Genomic DNA, 27,255 nt, shown 5'->3' on the forward strand with positions numbered 1-27,255 from the left:
AGTATTTGAAGGGGCTACAGGAAGGCTGGAGAAGAACTTTGTACAAGGTATTGGGGTGATAATATTAGAGGTAATGTCATTAAACTGGAAGAGGGGAGATTCAGGTTAGACATCAGGAAGAAATTCTTTACTGTGTGGTAAGACACAGGAACAGGTTGTGGCTGTCCCATCCCTGGAAATGTTCAAGGCCAAGTTGGAGCAACCTGGTCTAGTGGAAGGTGTCCCTGCCTATGGCAGGGATTGGGAATAGATGATCTTTAAGGTCCCTTCCATACAAAATCGTTCTGTGATTCTGTAAGTTGTTCTGCATTGAGGGGAGTAAATCAGGTCCATCAAAAAGGGATGGGACTAGAGGGTCTGGGATAAGAAATCTGCTTGAGTTAGTTAGATGCTTGACCCTGCTTAACAGAAGTTCCTGAGAAGATATTTTATAAATATATATATATCTCCAAGAAGATACTGTCACAGAATCAGTTCTGTCATTCATACAAAACATCTTCCGACTTTATTTTGACATGTGAAGGATTTAAACTACAAGCTCCTGACTTGGGAGGCTTGAGCATCATCCATGTCTAAATTTAAAGCTGACAGTGAGATAGCCCAGAGAGAAAAAACAGTAAAAAGGCAACCTCTCTGCACGAAACTTTAAGGTGCCACATGTCCACTCTGCATGCTGGCTGTAAAGAAAGGAAGGGCCCTTGTGTAGCTCCCAGCTCCAGAGCTGCCATCTGCCTCCCGTGGCTGCCACCCACCATGTCTGCTTTCATGTTTTATTATTGCTGAGTCTTTTGCTGGTTGTCACAGCATCAGGGGTCACTCAAGAGAGGAGATGTTTGCAGCTTGGTAGAACGTACAAGAGCCAGGTCCTGACATTTGTGACACATCCCAAATGAATTAAAGGAGACATAGAGGGTTGAGCACCTCTTAGGAGACACTTGTCACATGGCTGCAGTGGGTCAGTCCTGAGACGGAGAGCACAGCTATTTACCAGGAACTCTGAAACTCATCGGCTCTTGGTCTCTTCATGCTGAGGTGCAATTTGGATTTTTCTGTCAAATAACTCTACTGTTTTTAGTGTAGCTGTAAGTAGTTTTCATGCATTTTGTTTTGATCATGGGTGCCTCAAACTTGATTCCTTCCTTTGAGGAGCTGAGTTACCCTGTGGTCCATGTCCCTGACTGACTGAGAAATGAAACATTTTGACACCAGCATTTCTGCAGCTATAAGAAACTCGTTGAAGTGCAAATGCTGGCTCCCAAGCATAATGAGCAGCTAGTGAGACTTGATTGCTGAAATGTTAATGAAAAAGTAATTGCAAACAGTATTTGTTCAAGTGTTATATTCCAGTACTTGCATGAAAATATTGGTGGAGTTGGCTACCCTTGCCCTTCTCTCTAGTTTGTTCATAGAAAAATTTTGAGGGTTTGGAAAGTTATCAGAGGTTTTTCAGGGTGATGTGATAAAAGTTAGGCTATGTGGAGAAGCTGAAAAAAGGGAAGCAAAAGTGAAATAAGGGTTATACTTCTAAGAGGAGAAGGTTATAGCTGTGCTGCAGAAGGCAGGGAGCGGAAGCTGGGAAAATAGTTAGAGCAGAGCTCATGGAGAGAAACTGCAATTAAAGAGGAATTGGCAAGGGAGAACATATCTAACTTCACTGGAAGACAGCAGTGATTTTTCTGGTGTTAAAACATAATGATTTATTTCACATGTTACTTTTATTTAACTGTTTCTTCACATGAGATGATCATTGTATTTCTTACCATTAAGCTTACATGCACTGTAAAACCTGGAGCTGTTTCTGGCTTGTTCATTTCCTTTCACACACCTTTGTTTTGCACATCAATGAAAAGGAGTTTGTGAAGAGGGTTATAGCAATGCAAAATTTTTGGAGAATTTGGGGATATGTTATCTATTTCCAGGACACACACTCACAAAGTAATTCTCTGTTTAATCCTGGCCTTTCTGTAGGCTTGCTTCTCTTTTCTGCCACGTTGTGATGGCTTTTCTTGGTTAGATAGAAATGTAGTTCCCTTTTCTTGTAGATAGGATCACTACTTCTGGGAGCTATTTTCTGTGTGGAGTATACATGAGTGTTTCCTGGAAACTAAAAACTTATGAAATGCAGGTGGTTTCTCCCCTTTTTTTTCCTCTCTACACTATTTAATATCTGTGAGCTGGCTGAAAGCAGATCTGCTTTCTGCAAGAAGTGGCAGAAGTGCCAGCAAATGCATGTGAAGAAGCTCATGATTGAAGGCTGGTGGTGTTACTGCTGAGCAGCTTTCCTGTGCACAGTCTCCCTGTTCATAATGGAAATCTTTGCTAGCTGGGAAGAGAACTCTGAATTTCAGGGCCATAGGTTATTGCTTTTGTTTCTGCTCTTGTAGCCTTGTGGCTTGTTTGTTATTCATCTCCTACCCTGAAAGAAGCATAACTTTTGTACAACTGTAGGAGGTACTCATATAAAATATTATATAATATATATGCAGTGTCATTATGCACACCCATGGGACGGTTGAATTGGAAACTGAGGATTTAACTCATTCCAGAAGTTCCTAACATTTAAGGATTTCAGTCCTGTGGCATTATATTTCTTGTAATGTAAATTTGTTGCTGGTTTACAGGTACTTCTCTGAAGCTAATTCCTAGGTCCTTGCTTCTCAAAAAGAATAAAAAATCATGTCAGTTTGCTGATCTCTTTGTGTAGGAAAACAGTGCAGACTTCCCCACATGAATAGAAGGAGTAGATGGTAGCAACAGCATTCTTAGACCAACCAGCAAGATGTAAATGAAATGTAGAAACAGCTTATACAGCTCTTTGACCTGTAGTGGAAAGTTTAGATTTGTGCATCTGTGATGTATATTCAGTGCTCTGCTAGAAAATGGAGTTTTGGGGTTAGCAGCAGCATGGCCATGCACATAGATCTGTGACACTCATACTGCAGGAAAGTCAGAGGAGCTCAGTACAGTCTGGAAAACATTCTGGCAGTGAGATGGAGGGCAGGATACTCATAAGCTTTCTAAAGTGTCAGTTTTTGTCTCTCCCTGTAGAGATCCTGTCCCTGTGTCTCACTGTAGAGGTCTGACTTTGTACCTAAGGTAGAAAGTAAGTTTGTTTGAGGACCAGAGCATGGTCAGCAGAGCTGACATGCAGAGGTTGTTGCTGTATCGGACCCAGATGATTGCAGCAGTAAAGGTGCTGAATGTTGAATTCATGGCTGAATCTCCGGTCTTCAGTGCAGGATCAGAGTGAAGCTGTTGCTGCTCAGGCACTTAGGTTCAAAGTGGTCCTACTTTTTCTCCATGGTGGATTATCAGTTACTGTAGAGACAATTACTTACGTTGTTTTTAGATCAGTTTCTGTAGGCACCAGTATCTTCTGAAAGCTTGCTTGTTTTATGCCCTGGGTGGTGAAAATACATTTCTTTTCATGTAAATTTCCCTCTTCTCTCTGACTCTCTGGAAGCTCTAAATGTCTCTTTAGCACCAGTGAAATGCTTCTGTAAGAGAAGATGCTAACAGTATTCAGCAAGGGGCCCTGGACCAGTATAATTTTGAAGCTGGTATTGACAGGATTCAAGCTGGAGGAATACTGAATGCTTTGAACATTTGTCCTGTATTGTTTGCCCAAGTTATCCTCAGTGAGCTCACAGGGATAACAGCTGAAGGTGCTGTGTACCTTTTCCCTGGCGATGGGCACTCTCTGCTCTTCTTAGCTTGGCACAAACGAAGGATTACTCAGCACCTGGCAGAACATGCTTATGTAACTGTGAGGATAGTAATTAGGTAATTTAATATCTAAAAATGTGTCTGTTTTCCCAGTAATTTATTTCTTGTTTTGCAATTTTCAGTTTTCCAGACATTACATATGACCTACTAGACAGAAGCCCTCTGTTCATTGAGTAATTTCCTGTATTTTTTCACAAGCACATAGATATTTCATTTAATCCTTTACAGCCTTCCTTTGTGGCACCTGCTTATTTATCACTGTCTTTAAGATCCCTTTTCACTTGGTAATGTTCATATTCTTGGTCCCTTGGTTGCTGCTATAGTAAATAGTTATCCAGTAAGATTTATAGTTGTGAGACTTGTGCAAATAAACTGTCTCCACCATTTAGTGGCTTAACACTAAGATACCTTTTTATTTGCTAATGAAACTGTATGCATAATTTCTAGAGAAATCTTTGCAAGTATGTCATGAAAATTTAGGTCAGCAGTGGAACCACGTCAGACTGACAGGCTACAAATCCTACTGCACCATGGGCACAGAAATTTTTCAAAGCACAGAGGTGATGAACCCAACTGTAGCTTTACAACAACTTAACATTTTCATAGACAACTGACATTGGAACCCCTCTGCTGACAGTGTATAATGTAGTACCATATAAATTACTTGGGTTTTTTATTGATTTCTTATCTCATTTAAACGCTCAAGAAAAAATTTAATTTCATTTTATTTTTGTATGACAAGGCCGCATGGAAAAGTCTGTATATACATCTTTTAATTCCAGTAGCATTTTAAATGACTTTTCAGTTAATTTCCTTTTCCTCTTAAATTGCATTCAGCTTCTTTTAAAGCAAGGTTTTGAAATTTTTAGGTACCTTTTTATATGATGTTTTTATATATGGAAATGAAGTTAAAAAAAAAAAGGCCATGATATATGTAGATATATCTAGTTAGCACAGTATGTTTTGGGTTGGGTTTTTTGGTCCCATGTCTGAAGAATTAGCAACAACCATATGCTACTTGCCTTTGAGAACTATTAGTAAGACTGATCACATTTTTATTTCTCTTGTATTTGACTGATACTCAGTTTTTTAAAACATTCTTTGTCACAGTATTTCAGTAAATAGATTCAAATAATCTGTCCTGCTGATAGGGATCCTGCTCTCAGTCAAAACAAGAAAACCAGTGGTGCAGAAGCTGGTCCTTCTATGCTTGTGAGACTGAAACCTTAGGGAGCAGGTGACAAGTTGTCCTGTTGACTTGTTGCATGCCTCCCACCTATGCATTCAAGCAAGACAGGATCACAGATCTCAACTCTAAATTTTTACGTTTACTTTAACTGGAGGTGAAGAAAAAGAGCTTTGAATCAGAGGGTGACTGTTTGTTTTTAAATATACTGAATTCATTGAGCCTGAGCTGAGTCAGGGTAGCCCAACATGAAAGGGATACTATGAAAGGCTTTCCATCTCCACTTTGGTTTTATGTGTAACATAGCTATGCAAAAAATGATGGGACTGGATACTTAGGGTAATTATTTTGATCGTTTGATGATTTTTTTCCAAATTAAATCTTTAATTTTTGCTTAAAGTATGTTTTATGTCTGCAGTTAATAAATAACTTACTGTTTTTCAGCGTGAGAAGCTTATACATGAGTTGGAGGAAGAAAGACATTTAAGACTTGAGAGTGAGAAGAGGTTACGTGAGGTGACCCTGGAGTCGGAGCGCAGCAGAGCTCAGATGCGTGGCCTGCAAGAACAGTTTTCCAGGTAGGTACCAGAGGTAAACTCTCTTTAAAATATAGCAACATATTCTGGTGCAAAAAGATGGATAAAACCTGTTGCTATCTTGAATGGACTCTTTAATGAACTGCTCTCCCTCTGAAATTCTGTAAGCACGATGGGATTTGGGTGAAATGATTCTTAGCATCCTGCAAAACTTGAAAGGCTTATGCCATCATTCTGTGTAATGATGAAAATTTTAATTTCTAGAGATTTTGCATTTTTTAGAATTCCCAATAATTTTTGAGTACCAGTCTTCACTTCTCAAAAAGTGAATGTCATTGGTAAGTAAGTGTTTGGTTGCTTTTTTCTGTTAACCAACAAGAATGGTTTTAATTAATCTGAAAAAAGGAAAAAAGTTATACTTTTTCCAGCTGGGTAATCATTTTGCTTGGATGATTTGAACCTCTTCTTGCTTTGACTGGACCAGAGCTTTGTGACACAACAGAGCTCCACTTAAAAGGGAACCATCTCAGAACTAGGATTTAATACAAACCATTCCTATGATGACAGTAAAGATTTGATTTATTTATTGTTTTCAGGATGTATGATGAAATCTTGTGCATAGAGTAGAATTCTTTATTGCTTTTTCACATGATCAGAAACACAACAAAATCAAAAGCGACAATGGGAATTTGAGTTGTATATGTTCCATCACAACTGAATATTAACTCATTTGTTCAGGCCCCTGAAATGTTGAAAAGTTCAAGTTCAGTTTAATATGCTGAAAACAATCTGTGGGATAGTTTTTTTCTTTGGTTATTTTTATTGGGGTTTTAGAGTTTTCTGTGTTGGGTATTTTTTATGTTGTTTTTTTTTTGGTTTTTTTTCTCAGTGTCTGCCATGCTGCTTCTCTGATGTGATACTGGGTTTCTGGGTTTCTAGGCAACGCTGCAAAAGACTCTTAATAGAAATAATAAAATTCATTCCGATCTGTTGTTGGAGTTTGTTGGTTTGTTTTTTTTAGTTTTTGTTTGGTTTTTTTTATTTTATTTCAGTTAATACTCTTCAGATTTTAAAAAGCCATCAAAGTGTTCAGATAAGTCTGAAATTCTTTTGTTGAAAATTCTAAGGATATTTCTTTTTTAGTTTGTTCTTGTTACATGATCTTTGGTTTCAATTTTTACTTATGCTGATGAGACTCCTTGTGTAAAATACACAAAAGAAATCCACCCTATGAGTATTTTTGTAAGCATATTTTACTCTATTAATCTTGGTTTGGGGAAGAATTTCCTGAGGTCATGCATTTAGAACAGTATTATTGTTACAGTAACTAGGAGGCTTTGAAATAAACTTTAAAGGTGCTTCAGCCCTGCTTAAGAAAAGAGGTGAGGGGAAGTCAGTCTCCAGAGCAACACACCCAGTAACTGTTGAATATTCAGATCTTTTCAGGGTAACCCTTCCATTATTCCTGTAAAACTGGGATAGTCTGATTCAGTTCCAGAGTGTTTCTGAAAAGAATAATTATATTTTTAGCTCGGATCCTTGAAATGTTCTATCTTCAAATTAATCTCTTTTTCATTGCTTGCTCTGTTCCATCCAGAAGCAGAGGGATGCAAGTTCTTTGGGCTGAAGTTGTTTGTCTCCTTCCTTGTGTACCTCTCATTTAGTTAAAGGTCTAAATCAGTGTGATGTCCTTGGTAAGGCTGGCTGCACATTAGATCTGCTCTTTGAGAGGAAATTTAACAGCACTTTCCAATAATGGAACCTGAGGTTGGCTCTGATATTACCAATGATGAAAACTGCCCTTGGCTTTGTCGGGCTGTGGGTTTTATTTTAGTGTAGAGCAGAGTCTAGGAAGAGAATGCATCACTTAAATACTTCATTTGCTTTTTAAAGGTTGTGTTTATTATGATAAATATGAGAGTTTATTTTTTCTTCTGTTTAGGAGAGTATTAAGCTATCTGCTCACAGAAGCAGACTTTCTCCCTAAATAACTGTATTTTCTTATACTGCATAAGAAAATAATGGAACCAGCAACTGGATAATCTCGTGCTACTTAGAGATTCTGTATTATTTGAAGGATTTTAGACTTTTTTCTCAATTCAGGAACAGTTAAATGGGAAAAGGCATGTGGTGAGGGGAGGAGATGTTAAAATCAAGCAAATTGGAAGTGCTCTGGGTGAAGATGGCTAGAGTGTAGTACTTTGGGCCCAAATGACCTGGCTTTTAGACAGACTAGAGGAAAAACATGTATTATGGTACAAATCTTTTAAATCTGTGTAATTCCTGAACTGAGTGTATTTACATAGACATTCATTCCTACATATACCTGCAATGCAGTAGGTTGAACTGTGATTTGGAGGATGTTTCTTTGCATCTCAAAATACTTTCTCTGCATCTTTGAAAGACTGAAAACTGATAGGTTGTGGAAAGCTCTAAGTTGACCTTTGTAATCATGGGAGGAAAGCTGCCTATTCCTATCTGAAATTGTGTGAAACCTTTAATCTGTCATAAGCATATAGTTTGGGATTGAGGAGTTCAGAAGGCAAGGGTTGTTTTTTTTTTATTATTGATTGACGTTTCTGTTCCTACCAAGTAAGCCATATTCCAGGCTAGGTGTCTGAAATAAATCGAAGTTCTCTTTCTTAACATCTATATAAATCTGCCAGAGCCTTAAAATGTCACAGTGGTCATTTGATAAATATGTGACAGTTGCTGTAGAAGGAGAAAGAATTAAAACCAAAGTTCTTTTCCAGAATTGTACCATGTAGTTTAACATTTGTTTTCTAATTTATTGGAGGTAAATATATTTAAGGTGCGGAAAGATAGGAAAACCATTTAATGCTAAAGCTAGGAGTTTACACTGTAGTTGGATGCAGTTATTTTTGCATTGCTTAGTGTAATCTCACCTTGAGGTGAAATCCTTGATGTTTTCTTCAGGAAAACCAGTGAGATCTGCTGCTCTGCTGCAGCTGTTGTATTAAATTCAGTGAGATCCTTTTTGATATGATAATATATAGGTGAGGGTTGCACAAAAGCATTATGCCCAACTATAAATGCTATCAGCCAAGTTTCTTCCAAGACAACATCAAGCAGTCTAACTTCCCCATTTTGATTGTTGGCAATTGTCACATATATACTGGTGGATTGCCATTTGGGTCAGTATTATGCATGATGCCTCTTTAACCCACTTTGGAGGAAATTAGGTTAATTTTTTGTTTGCTTTTTGTTTGTTCTTTTTTAGGGTTGTTCATTTCATTGCTCACAGCTTAACCTCTTTGAACCTCTTACATCTGCGACACTAGAGGAGAAAATGTGTCTCATGTACCTCCTTGTTCTTGTTTCCAGCTGTGCTTTTCCTACTTTCAGCATCTTCCTACAACAGTAGGAACAGAAATGAAACAACCCTGCCCAAAGCAGCAGGTGTGATTTATAGCATCACTCTAAAAAGCACACTAATACACACAATATAAATTGATTACATTTCTCTGCTGTACATCAGTAAGCAATAGAAATTGTTGGCTGTTAAGTGCACACACTACATATGACCCCAAACTGGGATTAAATGTTAAAGCAGTAAAAGAGGTAGCTTCACTTAAGTTATTTTGATTGCTATTTTGGTCTAAATGTAACAAGTTCAATATACACAATGTTGTAAAGTGTATCTGTAAAAGGTAATTGAAGAGGCTAGTATCAAATCTTAAAATCCCTGTGGGTAAATTTCAAAAATTCTTTCAGTTAAGATGATCTTGTTTATAGGTGTCAATGTCTGTGACTGGAAAAGTGCCCTTAGGCTTTACAGAATGGATGTTATTGGAAAAGTAGGAAATGGTCCCTGTTTGTTCTGCCAGGGTCCTGAAAATGGGATGAGTGCAATTCTCATTAGATTTTATTTCAGCATTCCCCTCACATTAATGTTGACCATAGGGTTAAGCCTCTCACTTCTGACAAGGGGAAAAATGACTACTACAAATCTGGTAACACTTTGTGTAAAAGGACTGCCTGGCTGTTGGTTTGAGAATATCCTATCTGTTTATTGTTAATTCTGGTTGCTCCATCCTCTCCTGTCAGCAGGTGAGTGGAAATAATAACTGTTTTCTTAGCACCTGTGATATTTTTTGCATTGCATCAACACGATGATGTTGCATCATCACATTGCATTTTCTAATGCTGTCACATCTGCTTGGTCCAGGGGTCACCAACACCTGAATGCATTTCAGTGGCCTTTCTGCCCCCACTGGTAATCCATGTGCAACAGAGACCATGTCTGGAAAGTATAAACCAGTAAACACAAACATAGTAGCCCCTCTGGTCAGTCAGTTTGTCTAATGCCCATTGAAAGCCAATTTACACCATTAATAACACTTTAATCAAGTTTCAGGGGAGATTAGGATGCTCTCCTGGAAGACTCTGATGGTATCCCTTTGATTTTATTATAGTATGGATGAGTAAAATACTACGTGGAAATTTACTCCTTGTTTCAGAAGATTACAGAAGGACCTGTCTGCAGTTCTTCTCATCTGTTTTTTTGTGGTCCTGTAGGAATTTCTTTCCATCCTCCCTGAGTGGCCTGTGTCCACAGTTTTCAGGTGGAGCAGATAGTCACAGAGTTTGTATCAAAGGTTTACCTGCCCTAATTTTTCAGTACTGGCACATTTTATTTGATATGACTGTGTGAAAGATTAGAAATTATAAAACACAACTTTCTGATTTGAAAAGGCTCCATGTCTGGTGCATGTATCACATGCACTTGGTGAATGTGATAGAGGAGGAATATCTTCAAAGAATGAGTTATCTCAGTTTTCTTCAAAACCCACAGTTGTCATTCTCATGCTACAAACCATCAGGTGGTAACATGTATTTTTGTACAGAGGTTGAGAGGAGCAAAAGTGATGAGGTCAGAGGGACTGCAGAGAACTGTAGAACCAGTGTAAACTCAAGATGCAGAAGTCAGGCAAGGAGCAGAAGTTACAGCAGCCTATACCCCGTGATGTATATTGACTTATGTAACTCTTCTAAAGAGCAATGGATTGCTTTGCTTCAGGCACTATTAAAGATGCACATGCAGTTCCTGATTTTCTCTGTGCTTTTCAGGCTCTGAAACTGCATTAAAAGCCAGCCCTATTTCAGTACCTCAGTGCACAAGTAAATTGTGTTGTGGTGTTTCATGCCTGCTCCTCGCTGCTGAAAGCTTCTTTCAAGGGGTCCAGGGAAATAGGTAATTTTCCTCTTCCTCAGACAAAAACCATGGCTATCTGTGTGCTCAGAAAGTCCTGGGGTTTGTTTGTATTTATTAATATGCTGACAATATGTGTGTCATACTTGTATTTCTGCAAGGTTGCATCTATTGCCTTTTACTGATTTATCAGAGCATGAAATGATACTCTGCTTCCTCTGTTCTAGCTAGCACTACAATTTAATAGGATACAGCTGAGTTTTTCCTTTTGCATAATGAAACAGATAGCAGCAAAGTATTACTGGGTTACAGTGTTGTGTGTCCCTTGGCTTACCCTGTCTTTTAAAACATACAACATAGAGCCTAATATGAAAATAATATATCAACATTTTCACCACAAAGTAACAGCAGGTTACCAGTGTCTGTATGCAGGTCCACCCAGAGCATGTCATCTGCATTTATTAATTTTTTGCAATAATAATAGGCAGGGATTTGAATGCTCTTTGCACTCCCACACCATGGCCCTGACCAAGCATAAACTATATTTATTCAGTAGGGTCTGGTATGTATCCATCAGCTCTCTTGCTATATGGCTGTTTCAATCCCAAAGTGAAAGATCCCCACAGATGTTGAAGGAAGCTCCTTGAGCATGTACCAAATAACATTGTGCTTGAGAGTAAGAGCAGCAATTCCTGTGCAGATGTAGTGTTTGGGCTTACAGACCGTTTTATGTTGGAGGACACTGAAAACCTCATTTTGGTAAAATTGCAGACTCCCTTGCTACAGCTGTTTCAAGACATTGAAGTTCATGCTTGGTGTTTATGTACTGTGAAATCCTGTACCTGTCAAATTTCATGGCTCTGTGCATTTTATTTTGTACAGTAATGGGTATATTTTTGCAGGTATCCCTAGCTACAGATAATCCTCCATCGTAAAACCTGTTCAGATTTATGAAAGGACAGTGCTGATACAGGAGCAAAGTTATATTACTGAATAATGTTGCTGCCTAAGAGCTGTGCAGTCATGAATGGTAAGACATTTCCAAGGTAGATAGGACCTGTGGTTGTCAAGAGGACTTTTGTTTCTTATTGTAACATAAGTTGCAATTGTTGGTTGCTGTTCTTATGGATTTATTTTTAAGCTTGCATTGGAATATGCAGTCAAAAACCTGACTGTTTCTTTCCTGTGAATCTCACCATAGTGTGGTTTCTTACACATCTTGGAAATCAGGAAAGTCACAGATGCGTCACATGCTATTCTGCGATTCCTTGATGCCATATAAACTGAAGAGACTATTTAAAACCAGCACATTCCTTCACATATTTAGTAAGAACATTCTTTCACTAGCTGTGATACCATCATTCCAAGGATGAGCAGAAAGGTCAGCAAATGTGCCAGAAAAAGATCTGCAAAGATCAACACAAAATGACAAAATTGTTCAGTTTCCTTTTTTTTTTTTTTTTTGTTTTTGTTTGTTTGTTTTCCACTAATTCAAGCCATTTGATATTAATTAAGTTTGGTCTAAAAGAATATGCTTTCTTTTAACATTATATTTTTAATTCCAAGCCATTATTCAGGAACAGTATCTGCCCTGATTACACTGTAAAATCATAATCACATTTTCTTCATAGCTTGCCTTGGTGCTCCCATGCATGGTTCCCTCCTCCAGGAGAAAGGCCAAATTCCTTCACACTTAAGTCACTGTTTTATTCAGATACATATCTACATATTTGTATACAACTAAGGCCTTTTTGCAAGATTATAGAAGGATGAAAGGTGGTTTCAAACAGAAAACCATGTGGATGAAAGGAGGATAGAAGGTCATATGATAGATGAGATAGCAGGAATGTTTAACAGCTGTTCTGTCTCAGTCTTCTCTGAATGAAAATAATAGAATACATATACCAGTAAATATTGACAAGAATGATCTGAGATCACAAGATAGAATGTCACAGGTAATCAGTGGAAGATTTAAGATAAGTAGATTCAGCCAGGATTTCCTGATCATACTTGCAGGCACCAACTGGAGTCAACCAACCACTGACAAGTGTATGTGTAGGCAGGTGAAGAGTGCATGAAGTACTAAACAAGTGCTAATTATTTATATATAACTAAGAAATTGTGCACAGAAGACTGATCTGTTATTACTAAAATTTAGATATGGTTTCACTGTAGTCTCAATGAAAACTAAACAATAATTGTCACTGTGTTCTGTTGAGTTGCCTGTGTTCTTAATAAGGAGCTTCTGAGAAATTCTTCCAGGAAAGGTTTTTCTAATTAAATGTAATGTACTCAAAGGAGAACTGCTGTGTTTAACTCTATAGTATCTCTCTCAAAGTCCTTTTCAAGTAGTGAGAACATGGCTGGAATCAGATGCTGCATCCTTAGTGGCAGCTAAAGGTGGTGGCTTCTCTCTAGATTGTAACCACAAAACTGTAAATAACTTCTGTCTATGTGTTGAAAGTTCATGTGTGCCTTAAAAATATTAAAATGAAGGATTGCCTTTGCTTATAGGACCATGTAATTTTGTTAATCCCATATACAATTTCCATCCTCGGTAATGGAGTTTACAGTTGACATACTTTGAAGACATATGTAGTAATGTATAATCTGAAAAAAAAAAAGAAAAAAGAAGCCCTTTCAGATAAGGAAGTGCTTTTAAAAATGTCAACAATCATTTCTGCCATGTTTCCTACCAAAACAAATGAGAGTTTTCTTAATTTTGGTGGGATAGAAGCCTTCCACAGTTTCATTTATTCACTTAAACTGTGAAAAACTGTCTTCTTCAGATTGTATGGGTACCTTTTTCCTTTAAAAATACTGTCTTCATTTCATAATATCTGAATAGGAAGAGAATTTTAGTAAGGAACTGAAGGGAATACCTGTGAGAGAAGGACAATGCTGTGATGAGGATCCTGAATCCTTACAGTAGAATATAGTACAGAGAGTCACTTTTGAAACCACATTGTTATTTACATTTTTGAGTCCAGTGCTTCAAAGAGATCTGTTAAAATGGGTATTATTTCCCAGTAAAATAATTTAAGAAGTTGAATTAGGTAAGGAGAACAGGCAAGAAAGCTAGGAAAGAACAAATGGTACCTTAGGATCTGTGGTGAAGAGTCTGTGGATGACCCTGGTAAAATTAGACTTTTAAAAAATGTTAATCTGGTTTTAGCTGCAGGATTGTCCACCTGAGTTGTTTTCTCCACAATGACTCAGCCTGTCTTTACAATTTTGTTCCTTTGTAGTGTTTCTCATGGGTACCTTTTACAAATTACCCCTTCCTGGGAAGGGAGGAGATATGAAATGGAAATGATGGGAATGTCTTGGAGCCTCCATTTGATGTGCATTTCACACCTATTGCTCTTTAGTGCTCATGCCAGGCACATGTGCTGCCACACTTGACACTGCTTTCTTGAAAGTCAGCAGTTCCCTTGGAGAGTCAAAGAGACCAACATTTCTAAAATCAGTATGTATAATGTTAGTTAAGACTGGTCATCTAGTTCCATGATTGGATTTCAGTCACTAGATGGATAACATGGATTTATCCCGTTTCAGTTGCTGATTTCATCACACTTGGGGTTCCTTTTCTCTGTTTCTTTTGATTGTAAACTTACAATTAAAAGCCGTACTGGAAATGGGATTTGCAGATTATAGACTGCTTCTCTTCACTAATGGGTCAGTGGGAAGCATGAGTTTATGATCACATTTTTTGCAGTTGTTTTTCTGTTAGATGTTTGAGGTGGCTTGTATTAAGAATTTTCGTATGCTATAAAAGTTGTGTTATAAACTATAAATATATAATTTATGGACAGTGGTGTATATTAAGATTGACGATGGTAGGTGCAGAGCAAATTAAACCACAAGGGAATATTATGATTAAAGAGCTGACATAAAACTAAGTGATCTTGATAGTGATACTTCTCTTTTATGAGCATGATTGGAAGCTTCAAATGATCAGTGGGTGACTGAGTCTTCATTTTGCCTTTACAATTTTACAGCAAACTAAAAGAGGGAACCTACACTCCCATTTTAATTGCAAGCAGATAATATCTGATACAGAAAAGCTCAGCTTTTTATAAGTACTGGTTGGCCTTCTGCACTCATTAGGGGCAGAACGAAGGGAGTGCTTTGGTACCTTTGAGGAGTTTGGTGCCTTAAGTAGTGCAGGTGTACAGATTTGTGATGTAAGGGAGAAGAACATGAAATCTTCAATGTTCCCTCTCTGAGTAGGATAACAGGAAAATCCTTTGTCTTTGTTTCAAAGCAAGGTTTTCTGGTTTGCCTGTGTTTATGAGATGGGGAGGAGAAAAGGGGATGGTCCAACAACAGAATAGGAAAACCTGCACCCATTGGTATTGTCTGTTGTACCTGAGGGTGAGCACTGTAGATAGGGACTTTTGCTCTTGTTATTGAGAAACTGTTTCAGAACCATTTATAAACAGTTTGCAGAGCTGGCTTTCTAAATGCTGGTATGAAAGGAAAGAGCTAGTTTTTAAATGTGACCAATACATAATTTGAAAATATAATCAGTTTATTCTCCTGCTCTGTATAACCTCTTAAGCACCTACACTAACTAATGGAAATAGAATAATTTATTTGCCTGACTTGGGGTGGTGATATATTTCTTTAACCTAGAAGCAATTTGTAGTCTGCATAGATTGGATTGTTTCGCAGGAGAATTATTATGGTAATTTTAATTTTATCTTAGAACTTGTAATTATTCCACAGTATTGTTCTAATGTAACAGGCCATGCAGCAGTTCATTTGTTTTTTGGTGCTCAGAATTGGACAGGGCAACTTAAAAATTTAGTTTAAATCTTTTTTTTTGTTATTGAAATATTTTTGGAATGTTTTTTCTCCTGTGAGCACATTTCGAAGATGATGATTAAAAGCTGCAGTGAGTATATTTAAAGCTGAAAAGCTTTTATATTAGGTGCAAACTGCTTTGGAGTTTTGCTTCTCAGAGTATATGATAAACATTAAAAGAACAGGGTGGGATTTGTTTTTCTTGTAGAGGGTTTTAGACCTAGTTCTTCTAATTATTCATCCCTTTCTCTGATTCTACGTTTTGCTAGGTGCTTTACAGGTACATCCTCAGGGATTTATGCCCTGAGGGCATAAGCAGATTGTCTTAGCTGTATAGATATTGGTTGTGCATTTTCTTCATATATGTAGTGGAACTAAGAGGGAAAAAAGGATTTAAAAATTAAGAGGTGTTTGGGTTTAGTACATCAGTATCAGTAAGAACATCTGTGATGTCTCTCTTTACTTCTGACTGAAGGAAAAGCTTCAATTCTCACTGAGTTGGGATCTAGACCTAGCCCAGGGAATGTCCCCTGGAAAGGAGTGGACATTTGCCCCTGCACTCAGCATTAGCCAGGCCACACCTTGAGCACTGTGTTCAGTTCTGGGCCACTCGTGACAAGGACATTGAGGTCCTGGAGTGTGTCCAGAGGAGAGCATCAAAGCTGATGAAAGGTCTGGAGAGCAAGTCCTGTGAGGAGAGGCTGAGGGAACTGGGAATGTTTAGTTTGGAGAAGAGGAGGCTGAGGGGAGACCTAAGAGCTGTCTACAACTCCCTGAAAGGAGGTTCTAGTGAACCTCTTCTCCCGAGTGAATAATGACAGGACTAGGGGAAATAGCCTAAAGTTATACCAGGGGGATTAGACTAGATATTAGGAAGAATTTTATTACTGAAAGAGTAGTCAGGCACTGGAATTTTATTGCTGAAAGAGTAGTCAGGCACTGGAAGGGGCTGCTTGGATGGAGTCACTGCCCCTGGAGGCATTCAAACCCCACGCAGATGTAGCACTTCAAGACATTCCAGACATTCGGTGGGCATGGTGGTTTTTTCTGTGTTGATGGTTGGATTTGGTGATCTTAGAGTTTTTTTCCAATTGTGACAATTCTCTGTGTGATTTCCCTTCTTAAGGAGGAAGAAATCATTGAAGGACAAGTGCTGCCATTGTAAGTCATCTGACATAATTCAAATTATTCAAATAAATAAGAAACATTTGTTTGGCCAGATCTTCACCAGCTCCTGAAAGGTGCTAGATGACTGCACTAAAAATGCAACAAAAAGGAGTCAACTGTATCTGCCTTATGGCAGGAGTGGACCTAAATAATTACCCTGGGCTTTGTTTGCATGGGATTTATTGCTTAAAATCTTCATTTTTTTTTGTAACGTCATTAATCACGATGAACTTACATGACTAATACGGTTATAATTCCTAACTCCATGTTCCCCAGGGATTCTGCTGCAATTTAGTAATAATTACTGTCTACTATTGCAGATAGCTCTTATTGTAAAGCACTGCCAAAAATCTTAATGTGATTATCTTTGGCTGTAGTATGTGCTTCAGTTTGCAGGTACTGTAAAAAAAATGTAGATTGATTTGAATGTTTAAGTCTAATATGGTTTTAATTCCACGTGTACTGCCTGGCTCATAATCTGAAATTTTATGAATTGGGCACTGCTCTCCTTTAGTGAAACTGTGTAATAAATAGCATTAATTAAATACGTATTTCAGAAAGCATTCATTATCTTCTAAGTATGCAGCATAATAACTATTGAGAGATTAATCTGCAAACATTGTCTGAAGGATGTCAATAGAACATTGTGTTGCATAAAACAATGATCTCCTCTCATGACAATCAAATCACTAAGAATATGCTACAAATGGAGACAGAAACTACAAATCCTGTTCAGAAGAAATCATATTGTAGAGAACACTTGAATATTTTAACTTGTTGACATACACTCTTAGTTTACATATACATTGGAGAAGATTTTTCTTATGCATCATTCTGTTTCTGGATCTCACTTCAATAGCTTTATTCAAGATAAGGGATTTTACTCCTGGTTTTTTGGGTTTTTTTTTCACTTTCAGAAGTGGCATGCTGAGGAAGCATTGCATTTGTCAGAAGAGAAGTGGTTAGGAGGAGATGTGTGGCAATGAGACTTAATACTGCAAGGGAACAGAGATTCCTGTGGGCTTTTGTTTTGGCACAGGAAGATTGTGCTGTGTTTTAAAACTTAACATACCTTCTTCTGCAAGTGCTTTTAATCCTCTGTCTTGTTCTTCTATATCTGGAGGATCTAACTGTGCAGTTTGTCCTGCCAGTACATAGCAGAGAAAGCACATCTTGCTGGATATTGTGCCTGCACTGGAAAGCCAAGCAGACTGTGTTTTAAACTCAGTTTTCATTCTCTAGGAATACAGATTAGATCATTAAGTTGCAGTGCCCTTATCGGGGTTGGCAAGCTGCAGAGTCTATTAATTGAATGAATGTGGCATGGGTTGATATAGTGTCTCACCTGATCAGAAGGTAACCTTTTTCTGCCTTTAGCTAGAGGTTTCATCCTTCATCCTAAAGCTGTTTTAGAGGCACCGAGTTGGTCATGGGTTTTATTGCTGTGCTCCATTGTCTTCAGCTGCCAGATTCCTTCCAGCCTGTATCTACTAACCAAAAGAAAGGTATTCAGGTTTATAGAACGTGTATAGATGATAAGCAAATAACAGGAAGCTTTTGTGCAAGGCTTCCTCTTTACTGGAAAAACAAGTTAGAAACTGGAAAATTCTGGCCAACTGTTTTCTGAAAAGGAAAGAAAGGCAGAGCGAGGTAACCTGAAAAAGCCAGAGAGTTGAGTGACTTCAAAATTACACTTAGAATTATGGTAAATCAAAGTGGATCTGTGATAAAAGTGGTCACCAGTGAAGATCCCTCCTCTTGGCTTGTTGAATGCAAGTGTCTCTCAGATTATGAATTTTGTTCAAGGCAAAGAATTCTTAATCATCTCAAATACTGTAAATGTCTGCTGCTACTGTGCTTGTACTCTCAAAGTGAAGAGAAAAAACCAAAACAACCCAACTGTCTATGTTTGCCTTAAAAGGCAAAAGTCTGTCAAATTTAGTTCCTATATCTTCACAGAGAAATGGGATCATTTTGTCTAAACATATGCAGCAGTGAATAGTGGGAGATTATGTTGTACTGGTGTGAATTTATTGTAGAATTATATTGTATTGATGTGAATTTACTGTAGTCTGTTAAAGAACGAGACAAACTTACATTTTAAAAAAAGTATTTGGGTTTCATGGCATCCGTTTGGATCAGTTTCTGAAATATTTGTTGAGGACAATTTTAGTTTATACAGGAGAGAATAATGAGCCACTGGTTTCACTAGTTTTATGCTTCAGTGAGTAGTCTTGTTGTAAAAATACTTTAAATATTCTAGGTTTCATTCAGCTGTTGTAGTCATGTACTGAATTGCTGAAATTTATAGCAATGCAAAATAACAGGCAGTATTTTCCCATTCCAGACTTGCCAACATAGCCCTCTGTTGCATATTTTCTGGCATATTTAGTGTTTATTACAGTATTATATGTATTTTCTCAATCAGTGTGTTATGAGCAGTTTACAGGAAGACAATTATACTGGGAAGTGCAATGTGGAACACATGCATTGGGATGTCTTGCAGTGCTGGCAGGATGAAAAATGTCAATTTAGGTTGTTGCAAGAGGTTTCCTAATCCTGCTGAACTAAGGAGTGAGAATCTTTCTGAATTGTTGCCATTTGGAGTATATAAAAATGTGAAATAATCTTTTATCATTAGGTTGGCACATGCTACAGGAGTAGTATTGGCATTGATGAAGTTCTGGTGAAATTAAATACTATGCACTGAGAAAAACTCACTGCTTCATTATTTTATCTTGGTTCTTCAAAACCCTCTGTTTCAGTTTATGAAATTTATAGAGGAGTATTGTTTTAAATATCAAACACAGTCTTTATTTATAATAATCTGGCATTTTAAAATGGATATTACTGTAGTTATAAATACAAAACAACATGCATTTGGGGAGAATAATTTTTAGTTTATACTATAATATGATAATTTAGCTCGTTCTTTCATTTTTGTTTTACTTGCTCTGATTACTTGACAGATATTAATTGCCCATAAATTTTAGGGTCTAATATTAGGCCAAGAGGCTTCATCCCCCACCTTGTCAGAAGTAATCATGGCACATAATCCTTACATAATCTGATCCAGACCTCTGTAGAATAGTTCTGTCCAACCTTTGCTATTGCATGCCTGTTCTGTACTGAACTGCTCTTATTTGCAGTGCATATGATACTGCTCACTTAAGCATTTTTGTTTATGTATCAGATTCATTTTTTGAACACATTTTCATTTTGTGAACACATCCTGACTAATCTTCTCCTTACTGAACCTTTGCTTTACCAGACTAAACTTGCCCAGCTTTCTTAGTCTGACTCTTCCCTGTGCCTATTGCAAAGTTAATTATTCTTCCAAGGCTTCCAAGTCTGCCCATGTATTTGCAATGGGTCTTCAGTAGTTTCCCAGGTACTGTGTGTCTGTCACTGCCATCTTCCTCAAGCAGGTGCTTTTCCTTTCAATGGACTTTGTAGCTCACTATGGATGGGAGGAAATAGGGGATAAGCAATAGAGCTGCCACCCAGGAGGATGCCCACAGAAATCTTTGGCTGACTGTGATGGAGAGGAAATGCCAGGACTGACCCCAGCCATATAGGGAGTGGAAGCAGAGACTAAGTCCCCAGCACCCGTGGTGTTTGCAGTGCCCCTGCTCAATGCCTTCTTTTGCTGCTGTCCTGAGGCCTTTCCTATCTATGTTCTCTTATCTGTTCTACAGTTTCTCTTTGGATTCTCTTTCCCTTGAAACACCCAGCTGAATTTCCAAATTACCAGTATTATAATTCTTGAATCCAGGAGAGACTGATATTTGCTGTGTGTTTGCTGTGGTTTAGCAAAGCTGATGTGGTTAGGCATATTTCTGGTTAAAAATACTGCCTGAATCAGATGGGGAATCTTAATCACTTTGAATCTTCAGTCTGCACCTTACATTCTCATTTTGAAGGGTTAATCATCATGGAATTCAGAGAACTAATGGCAGTCCCCTTTGCTCCTCAGATTAAAGAATATGAAGGCTGAGAGGTAGGTCTGGATTTAGAAGATGAAGGATTAAGACTGTTTAACTAATTCTTTTGAGGATGTGATTTCATTCTAGCATGCTTAAATTGAAGTTGGCCAGTGATTTTGTGATCTCATAAATATAGTACATGATAATATATTTTATTTAAGCTACTTGTTTATTCTTCATGTCTTGCTATGTAATTCTAACAGAAATTTATGTCTGCAGTATTGAGATTAATTTAGCATTTAAAATTTTTTTTCTAGCCCATTCTTGTAGTAACTGTGTTTATTTCTGCTCTGTAGACAAAAGAAGAACTTTGCTGATTTTTCTGTGAGTTATATCACTACCAATTTCATACATGTGTTTGGATTAAATACAAATATTAGTGTCATATTCACTATCTCTTATTTCTTATATGTTTTGTGTTAACACTTCTCAGTAAAACCTCCTAATGCATCTGTCATTATGTGTTCTGTGTACATATTATTGCAAGTAAGAATGCACCATTTTAGGCATTCTGAGAGCACACTTGATTTACCCACTACTTTATGATTTTCCAACACAAGTGTTGGTTTCACAGCTTTACAGTAACCTGTAAAGCTACAGAGATGAGAAGAAATGTAAATAGCACTCCTCCTCCCACCAGAATATTTAGAGGTAAATCTAAATTATGATGGTAGCTAACATGCAATTATCAGATCTGGCATTCACTGAGTAGCACAGCACCAGAAATAGTGTTTATCAGGGTGTTCTCTAAGCCTGCCTGTTCCTGCATGAATATTCTGTTGCCTGCTCTGCAATGAGCTCCTGGTACAGTTTTGGTGGCCAGGATCTAAGGTGGCTCAGTTTAAGTTTAGTTATTTGAGGTGTAACAACTGTTTTAATGAAGAGCATGCATATCTTGCAGAAATAACATTCAGTAAATTAACTTAGGAAGATAAGCAGTGTTATAAAAGAGAAATAATCACACTTTCGGAAACTTTAAATCTGCATTTGAAAAAACACATCAGTTTAAAAAGGGGAAGAAAGATTCACTCATGGTAATAATAGTGTCATTGCCTTCCCAGTCCGTGGAATTAGGGATTTGTAAAGATTGCTGTTTTCTTTTGTTACAGAAGCTGATGCAGTTCTAATAAACACTATTATCTCTTCCTAATAATTCAGTCCGTACCCATTTTAAAATTTTCTTTTTCTGACCTGAAGAAGCACTTGTGTCAACAGGCTTCCCTCTTTATTTTTTCTGTGTCTAAATCAAGTAGTATTAAAAAAAAGATCAGGAAAATTATTCGAAATCTCTCAGGATTTGTTTCCTCTGTTGGAAAATAATGACATTTTGCAGCTAAGCTAGCGGAGTTCAGAACAATTTATTGACTAATATTGCTGGAAAATTATACATAGCATTAAGAAGTAGAATTGGAGATACTTAAACATGGAAATGAACTCTAATTGACTGTGAATTGTTTCACAGGCAGATTGCATTGGAAGCCATAGTAATGTTTCATGTGGCAACTGACCCCAGTGTTTCTAACTCCATATTTACTGGCAGGACATGAGACTCAATGTCTTTCCAAGTAGATCTATGTGTGTATGCTCATAGTAAATCTGCCTTTTGGACCTCCTGAAAGAGCCCTGTGTGTATGTAATCTAGTATGTTTGGCGTATTATGTTCTTAATGAATTAGAAACCAAGAGTCTACTGAAATGATTATTCTGCTGTGATTAATCAACAACACACAATTGTTAGGAAACGGGATCTTTGGGCAGAGACTGGATGCCTTTGCTCAGAGCCAGCCAACTAACTCACAATTTCTCACGGAATTTTAGGTATGATGACGTTGTTTTAAAATCATCCTTCAGAACAGGGACATGAGAGCTTCCCCAGGAATTATACCACAAATTAAATTCCCCAGTGGGATGTGGGCAGAAAAGGGTCTTACGGCTTGGTCTTCTCTTCTTTTAAAGAGAGAACCTCATAAACAGGCTATGGCTGTCACTTGGTGAATAGCAGTGTGGGGTTTTTTGGATGAAATATGGGGATAGGAGAGCAGAGGGTTTAATTTTGTCACCCTTTTCAGGAGCGGAGTAAACGGTTGAGAGGGAAAAGTCTTGATTATTTTACAGTGTTCACCATGAGCCTCACTTTTATGGGTTTCTAATGTAGCAAATCCACCTGGGTTATCATCAGGAGCTATCCTGGGTGGTGCAGCTGTGGGACTTGAGAGTTGAAGAACCCAGAAGATCTCTGAGATAGGGGTTTCAGTCCCTGTCTTCATGTATGCTGTGGATAACTGCTCTGAATTACCAAGCTGTGTGGTGTAACAACCAGTATGCTACTGGTAGTAGAAAACTCTTTACATGTTTGGTTTTTTTTTAATTTTTTTTTTCTCTAAAGGAGAAAGGGGAGGACCCGAAACTGAAAAAAACCTGATGGACATTTCCAAAGATGCCTGTCTAGTCTAATGAAGTTTTTAGTCAGTACAAGTCTTCTCACAAGTTGAGAAGGTGAAATCTTCAGCTACATGGGGCTCTAAGCCTGTAGGCTCCCAAATCAGCTTAAGAAGAAAATCTTTGGAAAGAAAAACAATCCACTGTATAATTTGGGGTGTCAAAATTTGACATGGAATAAATTATGGTATTTCAATAAACAAGTGGCAGGTCCAGTATAGAATATTGCTTACTGTCAGCACATTCCGATTGAGTTCTGTTAAAGCTGATTTAAAAGGTTTATTGTATTAAAAACTACAGCAGAGATGCCCGGCTTTGTGATAAAGGGAGTACTGGCAGATCATGTCTTTTTAATTTATAAACATAGTAGGTTATTATAAATGTCATTCACTGGTGTATTTTTGCAAAGAGAACAAAAGCACATGAAAAAGAAGTTGAGGAGCAGAATATTAAATAAAAGATGGGGAATAATGCTCCTTGTCACATGCCTGGCTTTCCTGCTTGGGGTTTAAGAAAGTCTGGCTATTAGGATGTGATTAGTGGAAGATTCATTCTTCCTCATGATGTAGGTCAGACACTAGCAAACATGTGGGGAAGAAAAAGCCTGTTTTCCCCAGTAGCAAGGGGAAACAGGAGCTCTGCAGACTTTGAAGCAGAGGAGCAGACAGAATGCTCAGTTCTGGTGCCCCGTGTGCTATGCAGCAGATTTGAAATGTGTGAGTAATGAAGGCTTCATGCAGAAGAGTCTCTGCCTGCACAGTGTGGGGCCACATTAATGCTTTTTTAAAAAAATAAGCAGCTCAGTTCCTGAGTAGCCTTTTGTGAAAAGTCATTTGTCCAGGTCAGAAAAAGGAACTGGCAATGTCCCGGAACATGCACAAGAGGAGTGTCCCTGGGAGAGCCTATTCACAGGAGCCTGACTTTAATTTCATGCTAAGAGAGGCTGTTTGCAGGTACTGCATCTTTCTGGAGAAACTTTTCTTATTGATTGTGTTAAGTTTGAGAGAATTTAAGATGAATGATACATTGAAATTCTTAAAGCTGATTATATACTAATAGAGCTCACACATTGTGTGCAATCAATTTGAAGAGGTCTTAAGACCCCTTTTACAGCACTTCAGATGTTGGTCTGGAAAACTCTTTTAGTGTTTTATGTGAAATCTCATCATTTTTCATGTCATGGAAAGCATAAAGCTCTGATGTGTGGCAATGGGTGATTTATGCAAGCCACAAATTTAATGTCATTTACTCATGGTTTAGATAATTTTATTATATTTATAATAGTTTCATAGATTTATCATAGGCTAGTTCAATTGCAGCAAGAAATGTTAGGAAGACTTTCGTAATCTTATTTGCAAGTTGCAATAATTCTATTCTTGAGCTAGAAGTTAATTTCCAGTTTAGTTTTCTGTCTTCTCCTTCCTCCCTATTTTTAATTTGAATTCTAAATTCCTATTATTTAAAAGCATCTCATGACAATGACTTCTGAGAACTACTGCACACAGATCAGCTCTCTTTTGCATCTCTGACTGTGGATGTTTAGAAGTCTTGCTTTCTTTGTAGACAAATTTACAGTTGTCATTAAGCATCTCATATATATAATTTTTTAGATGTTTTCACTCTTACAGTTAACATTTACATTTTTTTAGATTGTTGATGCTCAATTACATGTTGCTCTTTTCAGGGATCATGGTTAGAAATATGGTCAAAGGCAGAGTGTACTTGTAAACAGTTTAAAAAACACCCACAGCAATGAAACATACACCAGGCATGTTTTTTTTATTTCTTGCTTCCACCATCTGAAGATGCTCAGTTTAGTCATCAAAAGTGTAGAAAAAGTAGGGGGATTATTTCTATGCTGTTAAGTCCCTGAGGTTTTAAAAGCTTTTATATCAGGAAAGACCCTTGGTGTCTAGAGAGTGCACAGTTTTGTAAATTATGTGGAAGGTTTGCTAGAAAATGAAAAGCTTTTGATATTTTGTAAAGTCTTTGCTGTGAAACAGAAAATCTGTCAGTTTGCAACTTTTCTGTTTTTCAAGTATAAGCAACTTAATTTTCCACCCCCAAGCCTGGAAGTCTTAAATTTCAAGATAGATTAAAATCATCGTCATGATCATGTCATGAAATCATAATCATTTTGCTTTTTTGGCTTCTCTAGTGTCTTTTGAATGGATTCCTCATGCAAAAGACAAGAGTGGCTGAATTTTTAAAAGATGTGAAAATTGAACGTGGTGGATTTTGCTATGTCAGTTTCCCAAGCTTGTCAGTTGTACATTGATATTGCTCCTATAAAAGCAGTAGCATAAATATCTTTGAAGATTTCTTGTAGGCATGTTTGGCTGTGGATCTTGGTGTCCATCAAGTGTGCTTGCATTTGCAGGTGATAAACTATGCAAATTCTGCTGGTGTTTTGCTGAGTTTTCATAGTTTATAACTCCCTTCACTGGAAATTGTGTGCATACTGTACTGAAATTAGTCATAGATCCAGATTAACTGCATACCTTGCTCTTGTATAAAACTAGATATTCCTCTTGTTAACTCTTTCTTCTTGTATCTCACAAAATTATGCTGGCTGATATTCTTTTAAGAAAGTTTACTATGGAAATTTTGGTCATGGAGCTATTGATTATATGTCAAAGTGTAACACTTGAATTGTATCTTTATTTCATTGCTAAGGAAAGAATGTAACTATGCTCTGCAGGCATTTGAGAAACTAATCTGGATGAATCAGCCTTCCTGCTGAGTGTAATTAATTTTTAGGCCAATTTAATATTTTGTAGGCTGCTTGTTTGGGATAGATCAGCTTGATTGCATGCAATGATTCTTGAACTATGATACTTCATTCTATTTAGCTCACCTATCTTTCTTTCTGTACATCTGTGTGTTTCCTGGTGATGGCATCAGGAGTCTGCTTGCCACATGTTCATGGGAAAGCTGTCTCTATCCTTCTTCCAGTCTACTGCCAGTACTCTGGAAGGACAAGATAGATGTAAAAGTTTTGGGTATTTCCTTTCTTTGTTTAGTATTTCCTTGTCTTTGTCCCAGCTTTTTGAGAGGATTCAAGTAATAAAACTTTTTTTTTAAAAAGCTCTGGTTGCATGTAATATGTAGAGGTACTGTAAATAACTTAGGTCTTTTACATATGGTGTCATATAAAAATAGTTGAGTTGAGACAATGAGAATTTGTTCAGATTACAGGCTCTTTACAGCTTGAATTTTCTTTCCTTTTGCTAGGCAGTTTCTGATGTACAAATACAGAAGCTGTTCTAATTCCAGGAATTATATTCTTCCCTGTCAGCCTCTTTAAGATCAACTTTTGCAGTTACATTAATACAAAAGGCAAATTTTGTCATATAGCAGCTGTAAGAGTGCTGCTTACATGGGTCTGTTCCACCCGCTTAGCCTAGTGCTGCAGCAAATGGGGAAAATTTATCTATAGGGATTTCTCTGTGTCTCAGCACTACCTAAAATCCTAGCAGAGGGATTCTGTGATATGTGATATTTCTTTCCAGTTGGTGAACTGGATTCTCAGGGATTGTTTCAGCTACAACAGTGGCTTTTTTAGCAGGGGGGTTAATGGTTTCTCACAGAAACCATCATGTAGGCTTCTTTTCCTCAGTTTGAGTCTTATGTGGTAAGGTGTCACATCAGACTTAAAAGAACATATCTGTACTTACAACTCAAAGAATTATATATAGGACAGTTACTGGTATTGCCATTTTAACATTATTGTATGGATTTTCTGTTTATCAGTGGTTAAATTTTGCATTGCAGTTTTCAGCTGTCTTCTGAACCATAATTTCAGCCTGAGTTGAAGGTACTCATTTGTCAAATCTAACATATCATGAATATCTTTTGTTCCTGCAGGGAAGTTACTTGGAATAAAATCTGGTGTTTAAATATTCCATACTGCAATGCTGTGCTCAGGAGACACTTCATTGACCATAAACCTCTTCAAAACATAATTGATGGTTTGTGGCTCCAAAAAGGAAGAGAGTGTTGGGGAAATCCAAATTTTATCCAATTAGTCATATAAAATCTTTTCCAGTCAATCTGGAAATTCGCTTTTATGTCCGTAAAAGGCAGAGCAAACTGAGATGGTTTTAGAGAAGTATTTTTATTGAAAGGGTAGTTTTAGAGAAGTATTGTTACTGAAGGGGTAAAACCCACAAACTAAAGACATATTTGGTCCTTAGCTGGGTATATGACACCTGTAATTTCTAACTGCTCAAAT

At 37.5% G+C, this 27,255-nt stretch overlaps 1 protein-coding gene across 6 annotated transcripts in view; it reads left to right on the top strand.

Moving 5' to 3' along the window:
- The window catches only part of NCKAP5 (NCK associated protein 5), a 432,579-nt gene that overhangs the window by 275,135 nt on the left and 130,189 nt on the right, over positions 1 to 27,255 (top strand). For all 6 annotated transcript variants that reach the window (XM_071746512.1, XM_071746517.1, XM_071746511.1 and 3 more), the window contains one exon: positions 5,357 to 5,490. In XM_071746512.1, the coding sequence (XP_071602613.1) occupies positions 5,357 to 5,490 (134 nt within the window). The remainder of the gene's footprint in view (positions 1 to 5,356; positions 5,491 to 27,255) is intronic.

Source organism: Heliangelus exortis, chromosome 6, assembly GCF_036169615.1.
Source record: "Heliangelus exortis chromosome 6, bHelExo1.hap1, whole genome shotgun sequence".
NCBI lineage: Eukaryota > Metazoa > Chordata > Aves > Apodiformes > Trochilidae > Heliangelus > Heliangelus exortis.